This window comes from Theropithecus gelada, chromosome 12 (assembly GCF_003255815.1).
Source record: "Theropithecus gelada isolate Dixy chromosome 12, Tgel_1.0, whole genome shotgun sequence".
In the NCBI taxonomy this organism is placed as follows: Eukaryota; Metazoa; Chordata; class Mammalia; order Primates; family Cercopithecidae; genus Theropithecus; species Theropithecus gelada.
In genome coordinates, this window is record NC_037680.1 from 103,945,977 (window position 1) to 103,961,476 (window position 15,500).

At 39.9% G+C, this 15,500-nt stretch overlaps 1 protein-coding gene across 1 annotated transcript in view; it reads left to right on the forward strand.

The window, feature by feature from the left end:
• The window catches only part of COL4A3 (collagen type IV alpha 3 chain), a 148,866-nt gene that overhangs the window by 85,561 nt on the left and 47,805 nt on the right, over positions 1–15,500 (forward strand). Inside the window, exons 11-22 of the mRNA XM_025404399.1 lie at positions 28–63; positions 1,995–2,036; positions 2,260–2,337; positions 2,803–2,865; positions 3,339–3,398; positions 4,725–4,769; positions 5,046–5,099; positions 6,296–6,337; positions 8,536–8,620; positions 9,823–9,858; positions 12,528–12,692; positions 15,190–15,282. Coding sequence (XP_025260184.1) covers positions 28–63; positions 1,995–2,036; positions 2,260–2,337; positions 2,803–2,865; positions 3,339–3,398; positions 4,725–4,769; positions 5,046–5,099; positions 6,296–6,337; positions 8,536–8,620; positions 9,823–9,858; positions 12,528–12,692; positions 15,190–15,282 — 799 coding nt within the window. The remainder of the gene's footprint in view (positions 1–27; positions 64–1,994; positions 2,037–2,259; positions 2,338–2,802; positions 2,866–3,338; positions 3,399–4,724; positions 4,770–5,045; positions 5,100–6,295; positions 6,338–8,535; positions 8,621–9,822; positions 9,859–12,527; positions 12,693–15,189; positions 15,283–15,500) is intronic.

Below are 15,500 nucleotides of genomic sequence, written 5' to 3' on the forward strand. Positions count from 1 at the left end.
GTGATTTTCATTTGTGGATTTTTCTAGGGCTTTCCAGGAGCCATGGGACCTAGAGGACCTAAGGTAGACTACCGTTCATATGATGTAACAGCTAGCACACCCTACTCAATCTCAAAGTCAAACCTGGCCTGCTTCTTCATGTGGGTCACTGTTAGGTACCGCTCTGGAACTCACAAGGATTCCTAGCAGGGAAGAGCATGGCTAGCTGCTCTCACCTCTCTTCTCCTTGCATTTCAGTAACTTGATCCCTGATACAAAGAGTCTTAATTCAATTTATAAGAAGCTACTTACCAGGAAAAATGCAAGGATTCTTAATCCACAGGATTTCCATTTCTGATCATCTCACACAGCACATTATCCTCTGAGTTTTTGTAGTGTGCTGCTTCACAAAGCCAACCGGGTCTTATGCTAGTAAGTAAAGGACGACTATTTGTGTGCTCATTACACAGGGTCTTGCATGTGTTTCTGTTAAGACAAGGCCAGGCGCATTGGCTCACACCTGTGATCCCAGCACTTTGGGAGGCAGAGGCGGGTGGATCACTTGAGGTCAGGAGTTCGAGGCCAGGCTGGCCAATGTGATGAAATCCTGTCTCTACTAAAAATACAAAAATTAGCCAGGAATGGTGGCACATGCCTGTAATCCCAGCTACTCAGGGGGCTGAGGCAGGAAAATAGCTTGAACCCGGGAGTTGGAGTTTGCAGTGAGCCAAGATAGCACCACTGCACTCCAGCTTGGGTGATAGAAAGAGGCTCCATCTAAAACAAACAAACAAAAACAAACAACAAAAACAAACAAAAAACAGAAGTGCAATTGTTAGTTTAATTATAAAAATATTGAGTGAGGCTGAGCCCCAACAGGAAATTAGTTCTAAGCACAGTATCTCCTACTATCAGGTAGCCTTTTGTTTTATTATTATTTTTCTTTTTTTTGAGATGGAGTCTCACTCTGTTGCCCAGGCTGGAGTGCAGTGGTGTGATCTTGGCTCACTGCAACCTCCATCTCCCGGGTTCAAGCAATTCTCCTGCCTCAGCCTCCCGACTAAGTGGAATTACAGGCATGCAGCACCACTACTGGCTAATTTTTTTTGTATTTTTAGTAGAGACGGGGTCTTACCATGGTGGCCAGGCTGGTCTCGAACTCCCGACCCCAGGTGATCCACCCGCCTCAGCCCCACAAAGTGCTGGAATTACAGGCGTGAACCACTATGCCTGGCTCGGGTAGCCTTTTATATGAGGTATTTTCTAAGACACTTTCATATTTATTTTCTTATTGATACACACAAATACACACACACACACACACACACACATGCACGCATACACCCTGAGAGATGGATAGGTTCTGGTTAAGTGAATTGTCCAATAGACAGTACATGGCAGAGCTGAGGTTTAAAGTGTTTTGATTCCCCTCAGCTTTGGTCTAACAAGGGGAAGATCTGCATACTCAGGGGTGAAAAAGCAAGCAGGTATTAGTTGAAATGACGGATCAGCCATCATTAGTGAAGAAACTATTCGCATTAGACTCATGTCACTAAATTACCAGTAAAGTCGAGTAGCTGGAATTCTATTCTTAGATTCTCTATTAAGTATTGAATTTCAGAATCCTGAAATGCAGCTACCCATTCTTATTTTTAAAACAAGAAAACAAGGGCATCACGAAGTTAAGCAGCCGGCCAGTGGGATCAAAACTAGCTACTGCAGAGCCAGAAAAATATGCTCTGAGCGGGTTCCTTTCCCTCCCCCACACCACTGCGTGTCAGCATTTGCCATGTTAGCTTTCGGCTTAATCCCTTAAGCTTTCTGCACCTCAAGAGCTCCTCCTCTAAAAGAAACATATCAATGCTCTTCTCTAAGAAATAGCTAAAATAATTTGTCATTCTAAAATGAAAGTTAAAATAGAAATGCTCAGTTACAAATATTGGAACTTTGATGGGTTTAGACTATTTATTCATATTTATTTTTAGAAAATAATTTGGTTTTGTGTTTTCTTACAGGGTCACATGGGTGAAAGAGTGATAGGACAAAAAGGAGAGCGGGTAATTTAAATACTGTGTCTTATTAGCAGGCAAGATATTTTATGTCCCAGAGCATATCAGCCTATACCGTTTACTTACTGGCCAAGCGGAAATTGATGGGCCTTCATTTGTTCTATCTTCTCATATAAGCACTAAAGGGGAAAAGTAGACCTTTCAAATGTAGTAACATTGAAATGGTGATGCTGTTGTTTATTTTCTCACTCCTAAGTGTTTTTGTCTTTAGGGTGTGAAAGGGTTAACAGGACCCCCGGGACCACCAGGAACAGTTATTGTGACCCTAACTGGCCCAGATAACAGAACGGTAATTCTTCAGTTTTATGATTAGGGTTGTGCCTTCCCGTGTCTAGGACAAAGTCCTCATGACCCTGTACCTCTTTTACAAGCTCTTATTATCTAAGCCCAGTTCAGCCCAGCTTCCTCAGCCAGCCAGAACCTCCAGGATTTATTCCTTCCTGTCCTTTACTCATAAATCTTGGAAATATTACACGGGGAAGATCTGAGGCTCCAGCTTGGACAACAGAGTGAGACTTTAAAAAAAAAAAAAAAAAAAAGATGCTTAAAAAAATTTTGCAGGTAGTCTCAGTGAGTTCACAGGTATAAAATTTGAAATGTGAGAAATGGAAGGTGTATTGGGTTGTATTAACATAAGGCACATTCATAGTTTGTAAACCCAATTTAGTGAACAGATGGAGGATTTGTCTCACTGTTGAATCAGTGAAATCTCATTTCATCCATTTGTAACAATGTTGAACTGTTTCTTTGGCAGGACCTCAAGGGGGAAAAGGGAGACAAGGGAGCCATCGGCCAGCCTGGACCTCCTGGACCCTCAGTAGGTTATTTAAAGTTATATTGTCCCCACAACACACAAAGTAGAGCCCTAGTATTTAGTTTGATGTGTGTTTTGTCTTAAGTTGTTTTTTTTTAAAGAAAGTAAAGGAATAAAAGAATGGCTACTCCACAGCAGCTATTGCTTTTAAGTCTTAACATTGGCTAAAATACAGTAACATTTGACCGCAGAGATCATGAATACACTAGAGTTATTTTACAGCCACTCCTTGCTGAAATCCTTGCACTGTTGTACATGCATCCAATGCCGCCCATCTTATGACTTATCTTCAGCATCAGCTTTTTTAGCATCTGTTTTTTAATTACTATTCATCAATAAGATTTCTCTCTTAGATGATTCAGCACTTAAACATGTTTTTAAATGGCAGAATAACCAAAAGGGACAAATTAATAAAAATCAATGTAAGTAAAAAAATCAGTAATTCATAAAACTTGACATAGCTCTGCTTAATACAGGGACTGCCTGGAGAATCATATAGATCTGAAAAGGGTGCTCCTGGAGACCCCGGCCCGCAGGTAAATTTGGAAATTCGGTGTCATGTGCAGTTTTGATTAGTCAGGACTTGGGACTCTTTAGGTTACAGGAACAAGATGCCCAACTCAAATTAGCTCCAGTTAAAAATTTCTGTTCTTTAAGATTTGGGAGGCAGGATTTACTTGCTCAAGTATCTAAGACGTTCAAGGCTAAAACAGGGTTCAAGGACTTCAGAGCCTGAAAAAATAAGGGCAGGACTCCCTTTCCATCTCACTTCTGCTTCTCTCTGCATATCAGCCTCATTCTTTCCTCTGGCAGATGATCTTCCGTGTCAGGGGAGATGGAAAGAAAGAGCTACCCTGCAGCAAACAACTTTAGGCTGATGGCATTTGAGGAGAAAGCCAGCATCTCTCTCCCTGTGTCCATTTATAAAATCCCAGGGAATTCATCTCATTGGCCCAGCTTGGTCATATCTGGTCTCACTCTGGAAAAAAGGCTGTGACCAAGAGAAAAGGGTACTATGATTGGCCAGGCCAGTGGGGCAGTGGGCTACTCAGATTGACAGTGCCATCAGAACCACCCAGAGTGAGGGAAGAGCAGCCCCCCACAAAGGATATAGGACACTCTGTGACCAGAAGTGGGTGGCTGGAAAAACGGAAGCAGCAGGACCCCACTACCCTACCCAGATCCATTTTGGAAAGAATTTAAATCCATATATTGTGTTAAATTTCTAAAAGTTATACTTTTGGAAAAGTAAAATCTATAAAAATTATACATAAGCAAAAAACATATTTTTTTGCCTAAGGAAAAAAAAATATTCAATGAACGTGATTTTTAAATTTTATCAGGAAGGGCAAATACCATAAAAGTCAATCCAAGCTGCTGGTTGAGATACCACACTATATCTTTTATACATGTATTTAAATATAGGCACACCTGGAGTCCAAGGAATTACCAATATTTCAAATAAATGAATAAACGGACTGTGAACACCTTCCCTTTTCTAGGCTTCCTTATTTACTTCGCTGCCCAGTGTGTTTCTTATTTTCCTTCCAAGCTTAGGATGAACAGCATCAGCTCTAATTTAAGTTTGGCTGTTAACGTCCTTCCTTCCTTCTCTGACTTTCTCTAGTTCCCCATTTCTCTAGTTTCCCATTTCTCTAGTTTCCCATGCTTTCCCTGGAAAGAGAGGGCCATTGTGTATTCTGTGGTTAATAGTTTTTCCTTCTAACACCTGGGTGAGGATCTCTACTCAGACTTTTCATGCCTGAAGTCAAGAGGAGATGATCATATCACTTAAGATTTCCGTATTTGTAAAGTTAGCCATATTTATCAAACTTCATGTTTTTTATTTGTTTTTGCTGTAGGGAAAACCCGGTAAAGACGGCGTTCCTGGCTTCCCCGGAAGTGAGGTATAGACTTGATTTGGCCCATGGAGGTAGTAAAAATGTCAGTCCTACTAGCTGAAGAAGGATTTTTAAAAGTCACTAAATAGTTATAAACAAACAAAAAGCTTACAGGTTTTTAAAATTACACTTGGGAATCATAGTTTTACATCTCCACTGTGAAGAGAGATCATCTGAGCACATTCCTTTGTTTCAGAGGAGTTCAAATTGCACCTGTTCCCCCCAGAAGCAGTTGGCTCCTGTGTCTTCTGATCCATTCATTCCTTTTGTTCTTTTCTTTAGGGAGTCAAGGGCAACAGGGGTTTCCCTGGGTTAGCAGGTGAAGATGGCATTAAGGTAACCCTCTCCCTAATATCCTATTTTTAATAGGTTGGGTTTTGCCTATGCTTTTACTTTTACCTACATCCTGGACCTAAGTACAAGGGATTACAATAACAGGCTTCATTCAAATACGCTACTAGGTCTGTTAAGAAGAAAAGAGAGATGTGGCAACTTTACTTAAACATTTGAAGGGTGTTCTTGAGGAAAAGATATTAAACTTGTGCTATGTACTTGAAGCTGTCTGACTTAGGACCAGTGAGATTCCAGCTTCCCATGAGGAAGAGGTAGAAAAAGACCTACAATTGTAGGAAGGTTGTGGTTATTTGAGATCAAGCATAGGCTAGAGTTCATGAGTCTCAATCTGAGTCATGATACATTGAAAGCTTGTGGTCAATTAGTTGTGAACTGTATTCTGTACTTCTGACAATATGTTACAAACATTTTCAAGTCATGTGTAATCATGTGTTACTTAAAGATAGGGATATGTCCTGAGAAATGCATTATTAGGTGATTTTGTCATTGTGCAAACATCATAGAGTGTACTCACACAAACCTAGATGGCAGAGATTGTTAACAAACCTGCATATCATGTTACTGTACTGAATAACGTAGGCAATTGTAACACAGTGGTGGGTATTTGTGTATCTAAACATAGAAATTGAGTAGTAAAAATATGGTATTATAATCTTATGAGACCACCATCATATACACAGTCCATCATTGACCCAAACATTGTTATGTGGCACATGGCTATATATGTAGGTATATGTGCAGATTCAAGATTTACCCTTTAACCGTATCACTTCCAGTAGAATTCTGAAATGCCTTCTTAAAGGAAAGGGGGTTGGTTACAGCTAAGACATTTGAAAATGCATACAACCCACAGTCTGATATTCCTGTGCCTCTAACCAGGATGAGAACACAGGAATGAGAAATGTACATGAACGAGCCCTGAAGATGGTGTTGTGAAAGAAACCTGGAGAACAACCAGGGCAATAGCAACTTCTGTACAATCTTGTAGATAGGATTCCTTACCCAGATACAGGCTCTCCAGGAAAATAGTTTAAAGTCAGTGTCCCTTTAACTTTCATTTGGTGTGTACATGACATATAAACATCAATATATTGTTCATTTTAACTGTACATCTTGCTTTTTATATGTAAATACTTTGGGTGACCATATTCACAACTTGTAATTGTCTTTCACTGTAGGGACAGAAAGGGGACACCGGCCCTCCAGGATTTCGTGGTCCAGTAAGTGTGATTAAAGACAGTATCAATGCTATCTTTGATCAAGTTCTTTAAAGTAGCAAGGAAATTTTGAATCAGTGTCTCTCATTAACTGTGTGAGAGAGATTGTAACATTTACCTCGTTATCAAACCAGGGCAGAAAATAGCTGGTCACTATTTGTCCCTTTGACCATGGGTAAATATTTCTATTTGGTCCCTGGAAGGTACTAGTGATGCCCATGCTGGGCTATGGAAGAGACGAAAAGCTTTGTCTAAGCAGCCCAGGCCCAAGGTGATCCTGCATCTACAGGGTAGAGGAGGACAGTGAGGCAACAAGGGATGAAGAAGTCAACTTCTCCTCCCCTGCACCTGGGCCTGGGTCCCGAGCTTTTAGGCAGCAGATGCTAAACTACGGGTTTAATACATGGTCAGTGAAAAGCAATCATTCCAGCCCAAGCTCTGTGTAGCAGGCAGTGCTCCCCTTCCCGGCAGACATGTATTTGATGTCAGCTCCTAACAGCAGAACAGCCACATTCTATATTCCGTGACTCTGCAGCTGAAGAAGAGAAGAAAGGGGACCCAGACTCTGAGTGCTGGTGTCCATTCATCTCCTACCTCAAAACACAGTGGTTCTCACATTCAGTGCGCCAAGCAAGGCTGCCATTGTTTAACGATCATGCAGGTTAAACAAAATGGCACATTGTGGCAAAAGGCTCATGAGGCGAAAGAGTGTCCTGTTAAAAATGCAGTTCTCAGACCCCCATGCTCAGTAAGGTAACTCAGGAATTGGAGTGGAGCCTGGAAATCTGCATCTTTACACTGAAAGCAAATGATTTGGATGCATAGAGCCCCTGTCTTAGTCTGTTCTGTGCTGCTACAATAGAATACCTGAGACTGAGTAATTTATAAATAACAGAAATTTATTTTCACAGTTCTAGAGGTTGGGAAGTCCAAAATCAAGATGCTGGCCCTTGGTCTGGTGAGGGCTTTCTTGGCTGCATCCTCACATGGCAGAAAGCAGAAGGGCAAGCTGGCCTGAGGCTGCTCGAAGCCTCTTTTAATAGGGCCTTAATCCCATTAATGAGGGAGAAACCCTCATGGCCTAATTACCTCCTAAAGGCCCTACCTCGTACTTCTATCACATTGATAACACCTGAATTTTGGAGGGGGCACACTCAAACTATAACAGTCCCAAAATACTTTGGTGGAGTTCCCAGCAAGATTAAATGAGTTATTTTGTGAAATCACTTAGCACTGTGCCCAGCACTTGGTAGGTGCAAGCATATCATTACAGATTTCATGGTGGACATTATTGTTATACTGTTAATACAATACTTTTGTGATTTTATACATATTGCTTAACTACAAGGCTCTTGTTACTTCATCTTAAATAAGTCAACAAAGTAATTGATCCATCTAGCATATGAAAAAGCAAAGAGGTTTTTTTAAAATCATTGATATTTCCACCTTGCTTCCTTCAAGATAAATGTACTGAATGTTAAAAGAAATCTATGTTTTCATTACATTTCAGAGGAATTCTTAGCACTCCTCACTGTGTATTTTCTTAGATTCAATTCCATATAACTCTGTTTGCAGCTTCTACTAACCTCAAAAGAAGTTCAACTTAGGAAGGAAATGGTTAAGAACACTGGCAGTAGGTCCACTGAGCATGTCAGAAACAATATTCTTCGATTCTTGCAGGCCAAGGGTTCCCTGGAATTTAAAGAAACAATAAATACAGTATTTTTTGATGTGTGGGTTCCATACACTTCCAAAATGAAAATAAGTTCAGTCCACCAGGACCAGCATTTTTGAAAAGTAAAATAGAATAGAATAAAAAGTATCGGGGTTGATCATATGTTGTAAGAATAAGTCATTATTTTGTGAAACTTTCATTTTTCTATACATATGCACACATACATAGGTATGTATGAATGTGTACATATAAACGTGGGTGTGTAACCTGAGTCACATCATAAAATGTGTTTCTAATTGAAAGCCCATAAAATATCTGATACTGTGACACCACAAAGGTCTACTTATTTAAATTTTTCCACCTACATTTACGTGACTATCATATACCTGCTAACATGTAAACCTATGAATTCAGGAAAAGAAGGCAGCCATCTTTGGGCCAAAATGAAGAAACTGAAGTAATTATGCTTGGTGAGCTGTCCATAAATAGCTATCCTTTCTCTGTATTCATTTCTTTCTCCTCTAAGACAGAATATTATGACACATACCAGGAAAAGGGAGATGAAGGCATTCCAGGCCCACCAGGGCCCAAAGGAGTTCGTGGCCCACAAGGTAAGAATAAATTTCTTCCCAGAGCATTTGCTGAACATATTTCTGGTTTTCTTTCAAGGTAATAAATAGCATGTGCTTATAGAGTTGACATGGGTGAGGAAAGGGAAGGGAGATCTCTTCATTTTCATAGGGCTGTTACTTTTGGATGTCTCCTACTCTTCATATTTTTATTTCATAGGTGGTATACCGGGAAGGTAATTAAATTATCTTTATGTAGCAAAGCATAACGTTCAAATCTGTCATGGAAATACTTGGAGGAGGGAGGAGGAGGGAGTACAAGGCACTGGCAATCTCAATGGGATTATGAAGGGAAAAATGGAGACCCCGAACAAACTCATAGAGATTTGCAAGGGGGCACTGAAACTCTGGTTTCCTGACTCTTGGAACAATGATCTCTCCTTGATGCCATGAATTATTGTCTCATGTACTTATACTGTATCTCTTTGGAGAAATCCAAAAGTTCTGGGCCAATCCCTCTCATCTCTGGCTACATATTGGAATCCCTAGGAACTTCTGTAATGGCCCCGTCAAGGTCCCACCCTGTCATTCTGATTTCATTGTCTGGAGGAGGGCTCTGGACACTGGTAGATTGTAAAAACTCCCTGGACTAGTCCAGCATGCAGCCAGGATTGGGAGCCACTGATCTAGACAAATGATTGATACGAAGAAGATTTCAAAGGAAAATTTTACTTAAAAGAATAAAATTTCCCAGTGTCTTTAAATAAAAGGACAGATGAATACAGACATTGATATAGATTGTCTTAAAAATCTGGTTCACTTACTATAAATCACTCACACGTATATATAAAGGAATTATAACCCCCAGGATATTACAGGTGGAAGCAATCTAAGATGGAACACCAAGACAAACTGCAGATCCTGGATGTTCCAGCACTGTGTGATTTTCTGGCGTCTGCACTTCCAGCAAAGTGCTGAACACAGAACAGGCTCTTAGTAAATCTCTGTTGAATTATGTGACAATGATAAGGCGGCATGATTTACTTTTGAGTGTTAGACTTCTAAGATTCGTTTTCTCTTGTCTAAATAGGAGAAAATGTCTAATGATTGTCTAGGTGAGAGTAGGAACAAATACGAAAACTCTGTATTATTAACTAGCATTATATTGTCACCCAAGATTTCAAAAGTAGATGGGATAGCATTTACATCTTTCTAAGCAATTAATTAATGTTATATATTCCCAGGTCCCAGTGGTCCCCCCGGAGTTCCTGGAAGTCCTGGTATGTCCATGTTTCTTAGGGTACAAGTAGAAATGCTATTACAAAGGAAAATACACTGTCCTCTATTAATTTTGCATTATTTACATAAGACAAATGTTTCACTAACTGATCTAAAAGTGTTTCCAGGCTGGGTGCAATGACTCATGCCTGTAATCACAGTACTTTGGGAGGCTAAGGCGGGTGGATCACCTGAGGTCAGGAGTTCAAGACCAGCCTGGCCAACATGGCGAAACCCTGTCTCTACTAAAAATAAAAAAAATAAAAAATAAAAAAATAATCAGCTAGGCATGGGTAGTGCACACCTGTAATTCTACTAGTCAGGAGGCTGAGGCAGGAGAAGCGCTTGAACCCGGGAAGCAGAGGTTGCAGTGAGCTGAGATGGTGCCACTGCACTCCAGCCTGGGCAACAGAGTGAGACTCCATCTCAAAATAAAATAAAATAAAATAGTGTTTCCAGCTTCTTAAATTGTCATATTTGCAATTTATAGTGGAAGAAGGAGTGGAGCTGATACAAACTGATATAGAAATGCTCTTTTTCACTTCTCAGCAGTTTTAACTAAGTGTAAGCACCTTATTGTCAGGAATTTTTACAGTGACTTTGGGGTATGAGCAGGGGCCTTGAAACTCAGAGGAGGTACAGAAATAGAAAACAATGTTATGGTAATGAGGTTGGTTGAAAATGGTAGTTTTCATAACATAGCACGAGTTGCATAAAGATGCCTACATTACACTTTTTCTGTAAAGTTCTAAACTTTCTTCTGTGACTGATTAGAGTGTTTACCTTTTGAGAGAGGAAAAAGAGTTGGATCAGGGATGGTCCACAGGGACTCATCAAGTATAACTGTAGCGTGTTCTTTTTAATGAAAACAAAACTAAGAAAAAAGAGCAAAATGTGATGAACTATTAGACACCTGCCACTGATCATATTTTTCTCTGTATAATGTTGTATATTATACTACGTCATAATTTTGAAAATTACTCAAAATTAAGCAGACTGCAGAACTATAAGTGTACTATAATTCCACTATTAAAAAAATAGATACAGAAATGGATAAATATTATATGTACCTGAATATGCATGGAAAGATATATCTCAAACTGTTAATAGTAGATATCTCTTACAGTTAGAATGAGGCAAAAAGATATTTTAGAGCTCTGACATTAAAGAAGACCTCCTTCGCCCTCCCAGGCCACTAAGTTAAAAAAAAAAAAAAAAAAAAAAAGGCTCCTTTAAGAAGCCAATGAGTGGAAAATTACAAAGCTCTAATTCCAGAAGAATTTTAGGATTGTTTTTTCTGTTTCTGTGAAAAATGGCATTGGTATCTTGATAGGGATTGCATTGAATCTGTAGGTTGCTTTGGGTAGTATGGTCATTTTAACTATATTAGTTCTTCTGATCCATGAGCATGGGATGTCTTTCCATTTGTTTGTGTCCTCTTCAATTTCTTTCACCGGTGTTTTGTAGTTTTCCTTGCAGGGATTTTTCATCTTGTTGGTTAAATGTATTCCTAGGTATTTTATTTTGTGTGTGTGGCTACTGCAAATGGGATTGCCTTCTTGACTTCTTTTTTGGCTATCTCATTATTGGTGCATAAAAAAGATGCTACTGATTTTGATATGCTGATTTCATGTCCTGCAATTTTACTGAATTTGTTTATTGGTTCTAAGAGTTTTTTTGATGGAGTTGGGGGTGAAGAGAGATTGGCTAATGGGTACAAGCATACAGTTAGATAGAAGGAATAAATTCTAATGTTTGATAGCAGAGTAGAGTGACTATAGTTAACAACAATGTATATTTCAAATTAACTGGAAGAGAGGACATGAAATGTATTCAACACAGAAATGATAAATACTTGGGTCATAGATACTCAAAAATACCCTGACATGATCATTACACTACACATTCAATACATGTAACAAAATCTTACATGTACCCCATAAATTAGTACAAATATATATTCCAAAGTAAAATATGATTTAAAAAAATACAAAACTCTGAAACATGTCAATCAGAAGATTCTGTCTTTATGTTCACATAACAGGACATAATCAGATATTACCTCAGCTGGTTTCTCAGCCCTTTGCTGGTGGCATCTCTCTTCTTAATAGTTAAAATGTTTGTGGGACAGAGATTTGAGACTGTCCACTCCTCACATTCTCACCATTTTAAGATTAGGGTGGGGTTTGTGCCACCAGGCACAGCTCCTTTCCCAGGAGGTGACCATCCCTCATCATACCCTTTTATGTCTAAGACACTGGCAGGAATAAAGTCCACTTCACAACTTTCTCTCTTTCTCATTTTGGACACTGGAGGCATCCTCTAGTCTCTAAGAAAAAAAAAATTTACAAAGTAGCATATATGGAAATATTTCTCACTTCCTTTTAAATAAAAAGATACAGTGCATCCCAAACTCTGTTTCAGTTTCTTGTAATAAATTAGACAAATTTTCTCGTGGGAATGGAATGTTCTGCACTTCGCTGTAGTGTGGTTATTTAACAAGGCCACAGATGAAAAAAGCAAGGATATTCACTTTTTTATTCAAATGTGTTATGTACCTCTCCATTGTGCAATTTTTATAAATAAAATTATATTACTCTTACAATTAAAAAATAAATTTGTATTAATCAGGAACAAATGTAAAATACAAGAAATGATTATTTTCTCCAAGGATCATCAAGGCCTGGCCTCAGAGGAGCCCCTGGATGGCCAGGCTTGAAAGGAAGTAAAGGGGAACGAGGCCGCCCAGGAAAGGATGCCATGGGGACTCCTGGGTCCCCAGGTTGTCCCGGTTCACCAGGCCCTCCAGGATCGCCGGGACCTCCAGGACCACCAGGTAAAGATGTGGAAGGGGATTCCTTTTGTGTACAGCACCAAATGACAGTTGTGTGCAAACCAGGGGTGACAAACCCTCCTCACAGCTTAGCCACCAGTCTGTGTGGTTTTTATGAGTTATCTTTCCGATGGTCTTCATTTCACTAACTCTCTGTGAAAGAAATTGATGCAATGACTACTTAACAAATGCAGCAAAGTCTTAGCCAGAGTTTCCCAGAGAGCAGAGCAGGAGGCAGGGACAAAGAGAGTGACGCGGGGAAGGACGGGTGGCTATCAAGTTGGCCTTGACCAAATGCAACTACCTGTTCAGCCCCAGAGACTATCTTCTAAGAAGCCTGTGCCAGGGGAGAAAGAGCACGTATCCATTTGCTCCTAGTTCCCATGGGTCAAAGATTTCCCCCCAAGAGAGGAGCAGCCCCCCACCTCCCATCCTCCCACTTCCAGGCTGTGTCTGCGTGGTTCCCAGGAAGTCCCATGCCTTGGCATCAGCAGGGAAGCCCCAGGACAGTAGGCCACAGGTGTGCCGCACGGGTGTAAGGCAACATGCTATGAGGTAAAGGGGTCCGAGATGACAGAGCTGTGGCCCAATGGACTTGAAGTGGTGCTCACAGGTCCTGACACAGGCATCCTCTCCTTTGCATTCTTCTACAGAGCCCCCTAGCATTCTGTGTTGGCTCACAGGTACAACAGGTCCTCACGAACATATAGATCACACTTTATATTTTACCATAGCTTTTCTGGGGCCAGGTGTGGTGGTGTGCCTATAATCTCAGCTTCTTCCAAGTCTCTTTTAAGATGGAAATTTAGTATCCTCTTTTTTTCTATGTCAAGGCTGACATACAGAGTTCACAGGGCTAATAAAGCTAAAGCTGAGATCTGGGCCCAGGTGCTCGTGGCTCCCTCCCGGAGGTGTCATGCTCCCTCAGTGCCTGCTACACTCTGTCCAGGGGTCTTTGCTTCCTACCTTCCCTTCTCTAAGCAACACCCATCTGTCCTTCAGACTGCAGCTTCAAGTTCAAGTCCAGCAGAAAGCTTTCAATAAGTCCACATCCTGTAACTGCCAAGGTTATCCCAACTGTAGAAGTTTTCACATTGCCTTATCTTTGTCTTTGTCAGTTTTTCTTACAAGAATCAAAGTATTTTGAGGTCAAAGACTGTATCTTTTTAACTGTTTAAGCCCAGTATGTAGCATGGGGAACACTGCAGGTACTCAAATATTTTTTGAATTAAGCATTAATTGAGTATGAAAATGTATAAGTATACAAAAATGTATGAATGTAGTATTCATATAAGTCTACACTAAGTATTAAACTTTTATCAGATTGTACCATTTAAAGATGACCTTCCAGGTATTTTAAAGACGCAGAAAACTGATCACAAAATGGTCATTCTTCTGTGTTCCAACGAAATTAAATGTTTCTAGTGGTACCTTGTTTTTCTGACATTTGGGACAGCTATGGTACGGTTTTTAAATATTTACTTTAATCACCATTGCCTTCAACTTGTAATTGAAATGACAAAGCCAACAATTAGATTACTGAACACAATTAACCAGTTTAAGAGAATTAGCTGTCCATTGTAACATTACAGTAGCAGATAATGTGGAAGCTGAAAAGAGCTTTCTTAGAGACCCGCCTTAAGAATGACAACTCAATTGATGTGGACAAGCAACAAAGAGAAAACAGATGATACGCTGAGTCAGAATCCATTTTTCTTTTTCTCAACATATATTAAGCATCTACAGTATATCAGGAAAATACAATGTATCAAAAATATCCAGAATAAGATTTGATCCTTTGCCTCAAGATGCTAAAGGGATTGTCTGTGTATTAGTCCGTTCTCATGCTGCTAATAAAAACATACCCAAGACTGGGTAATTTATAAAGGAAAGAGGTTTAATTGACTCACAGTTCAGCATGGCTGGGGAGGCCTCAGGAAACTTACACTCATGGCAGAAGGGGAAGCAAACATGTCCTCCTTCACATGATGGCAACAAGGAGAAGTGCTGAGCAAAATGGGGAAAAGCCCTTATAAAACCATCAGATCTCATAAGCACTCATTCATTATTACAAGAACAGCATGAGGGTAACCACCCCCATGATTAAATTACCTCCCACCAGGTCCGTTTCAAGACACATGGGGATTATAGAAGTACTACAATTCAAGATGAGATTTGGGTGGGGATACAGCCAAACCATATCAACTTGGAATAACTGGAAACAACTAAGTAAGATAAAATAGGTTGATTCTGTGACAAAAAAAAAATTATATAATGAGCTTTCGAAGATTAACTACCTTAAAAATGCCACATCTATGTAATATGAAGGGAAGAGCTGGTCACCATGTCTTCTCAGTTGCAGATAAACTTTTAAGACTAGGCTTCCAATACAAGCATGAGAGAGATGCACTTCAAATAATATGTATATTACAACAATCGCTAAGTTGAAAAAAAAAAAAAACACAGATAAAAAATTGCCTTTGGTGCTGTATTTTTACAGGTGACATCGTTTTTCGCAAGGGTCCACCTGGAGATCGCGGACTGCCAGGCTATCTAGGGTCTCCAGGAATCACAGGCGTTGACGGGCCCAAAGGTTGGTTCAATCAATAATGTTGTATTAGGATAAGCCTTTTTCATCATCATTATTATCACTGATTTTCCCCCTGAGATAACAATGACCCCAAATAGCTACCAGTTAGTGATGATTTTGTTTATCTGTAAATCAATAATTTATTTGGCACCTATGCAATAAATTGTTGGATATCCCTAAAATGTGAGTTTTCGCCTGCATGCAAGGGAAGAATCACTGAA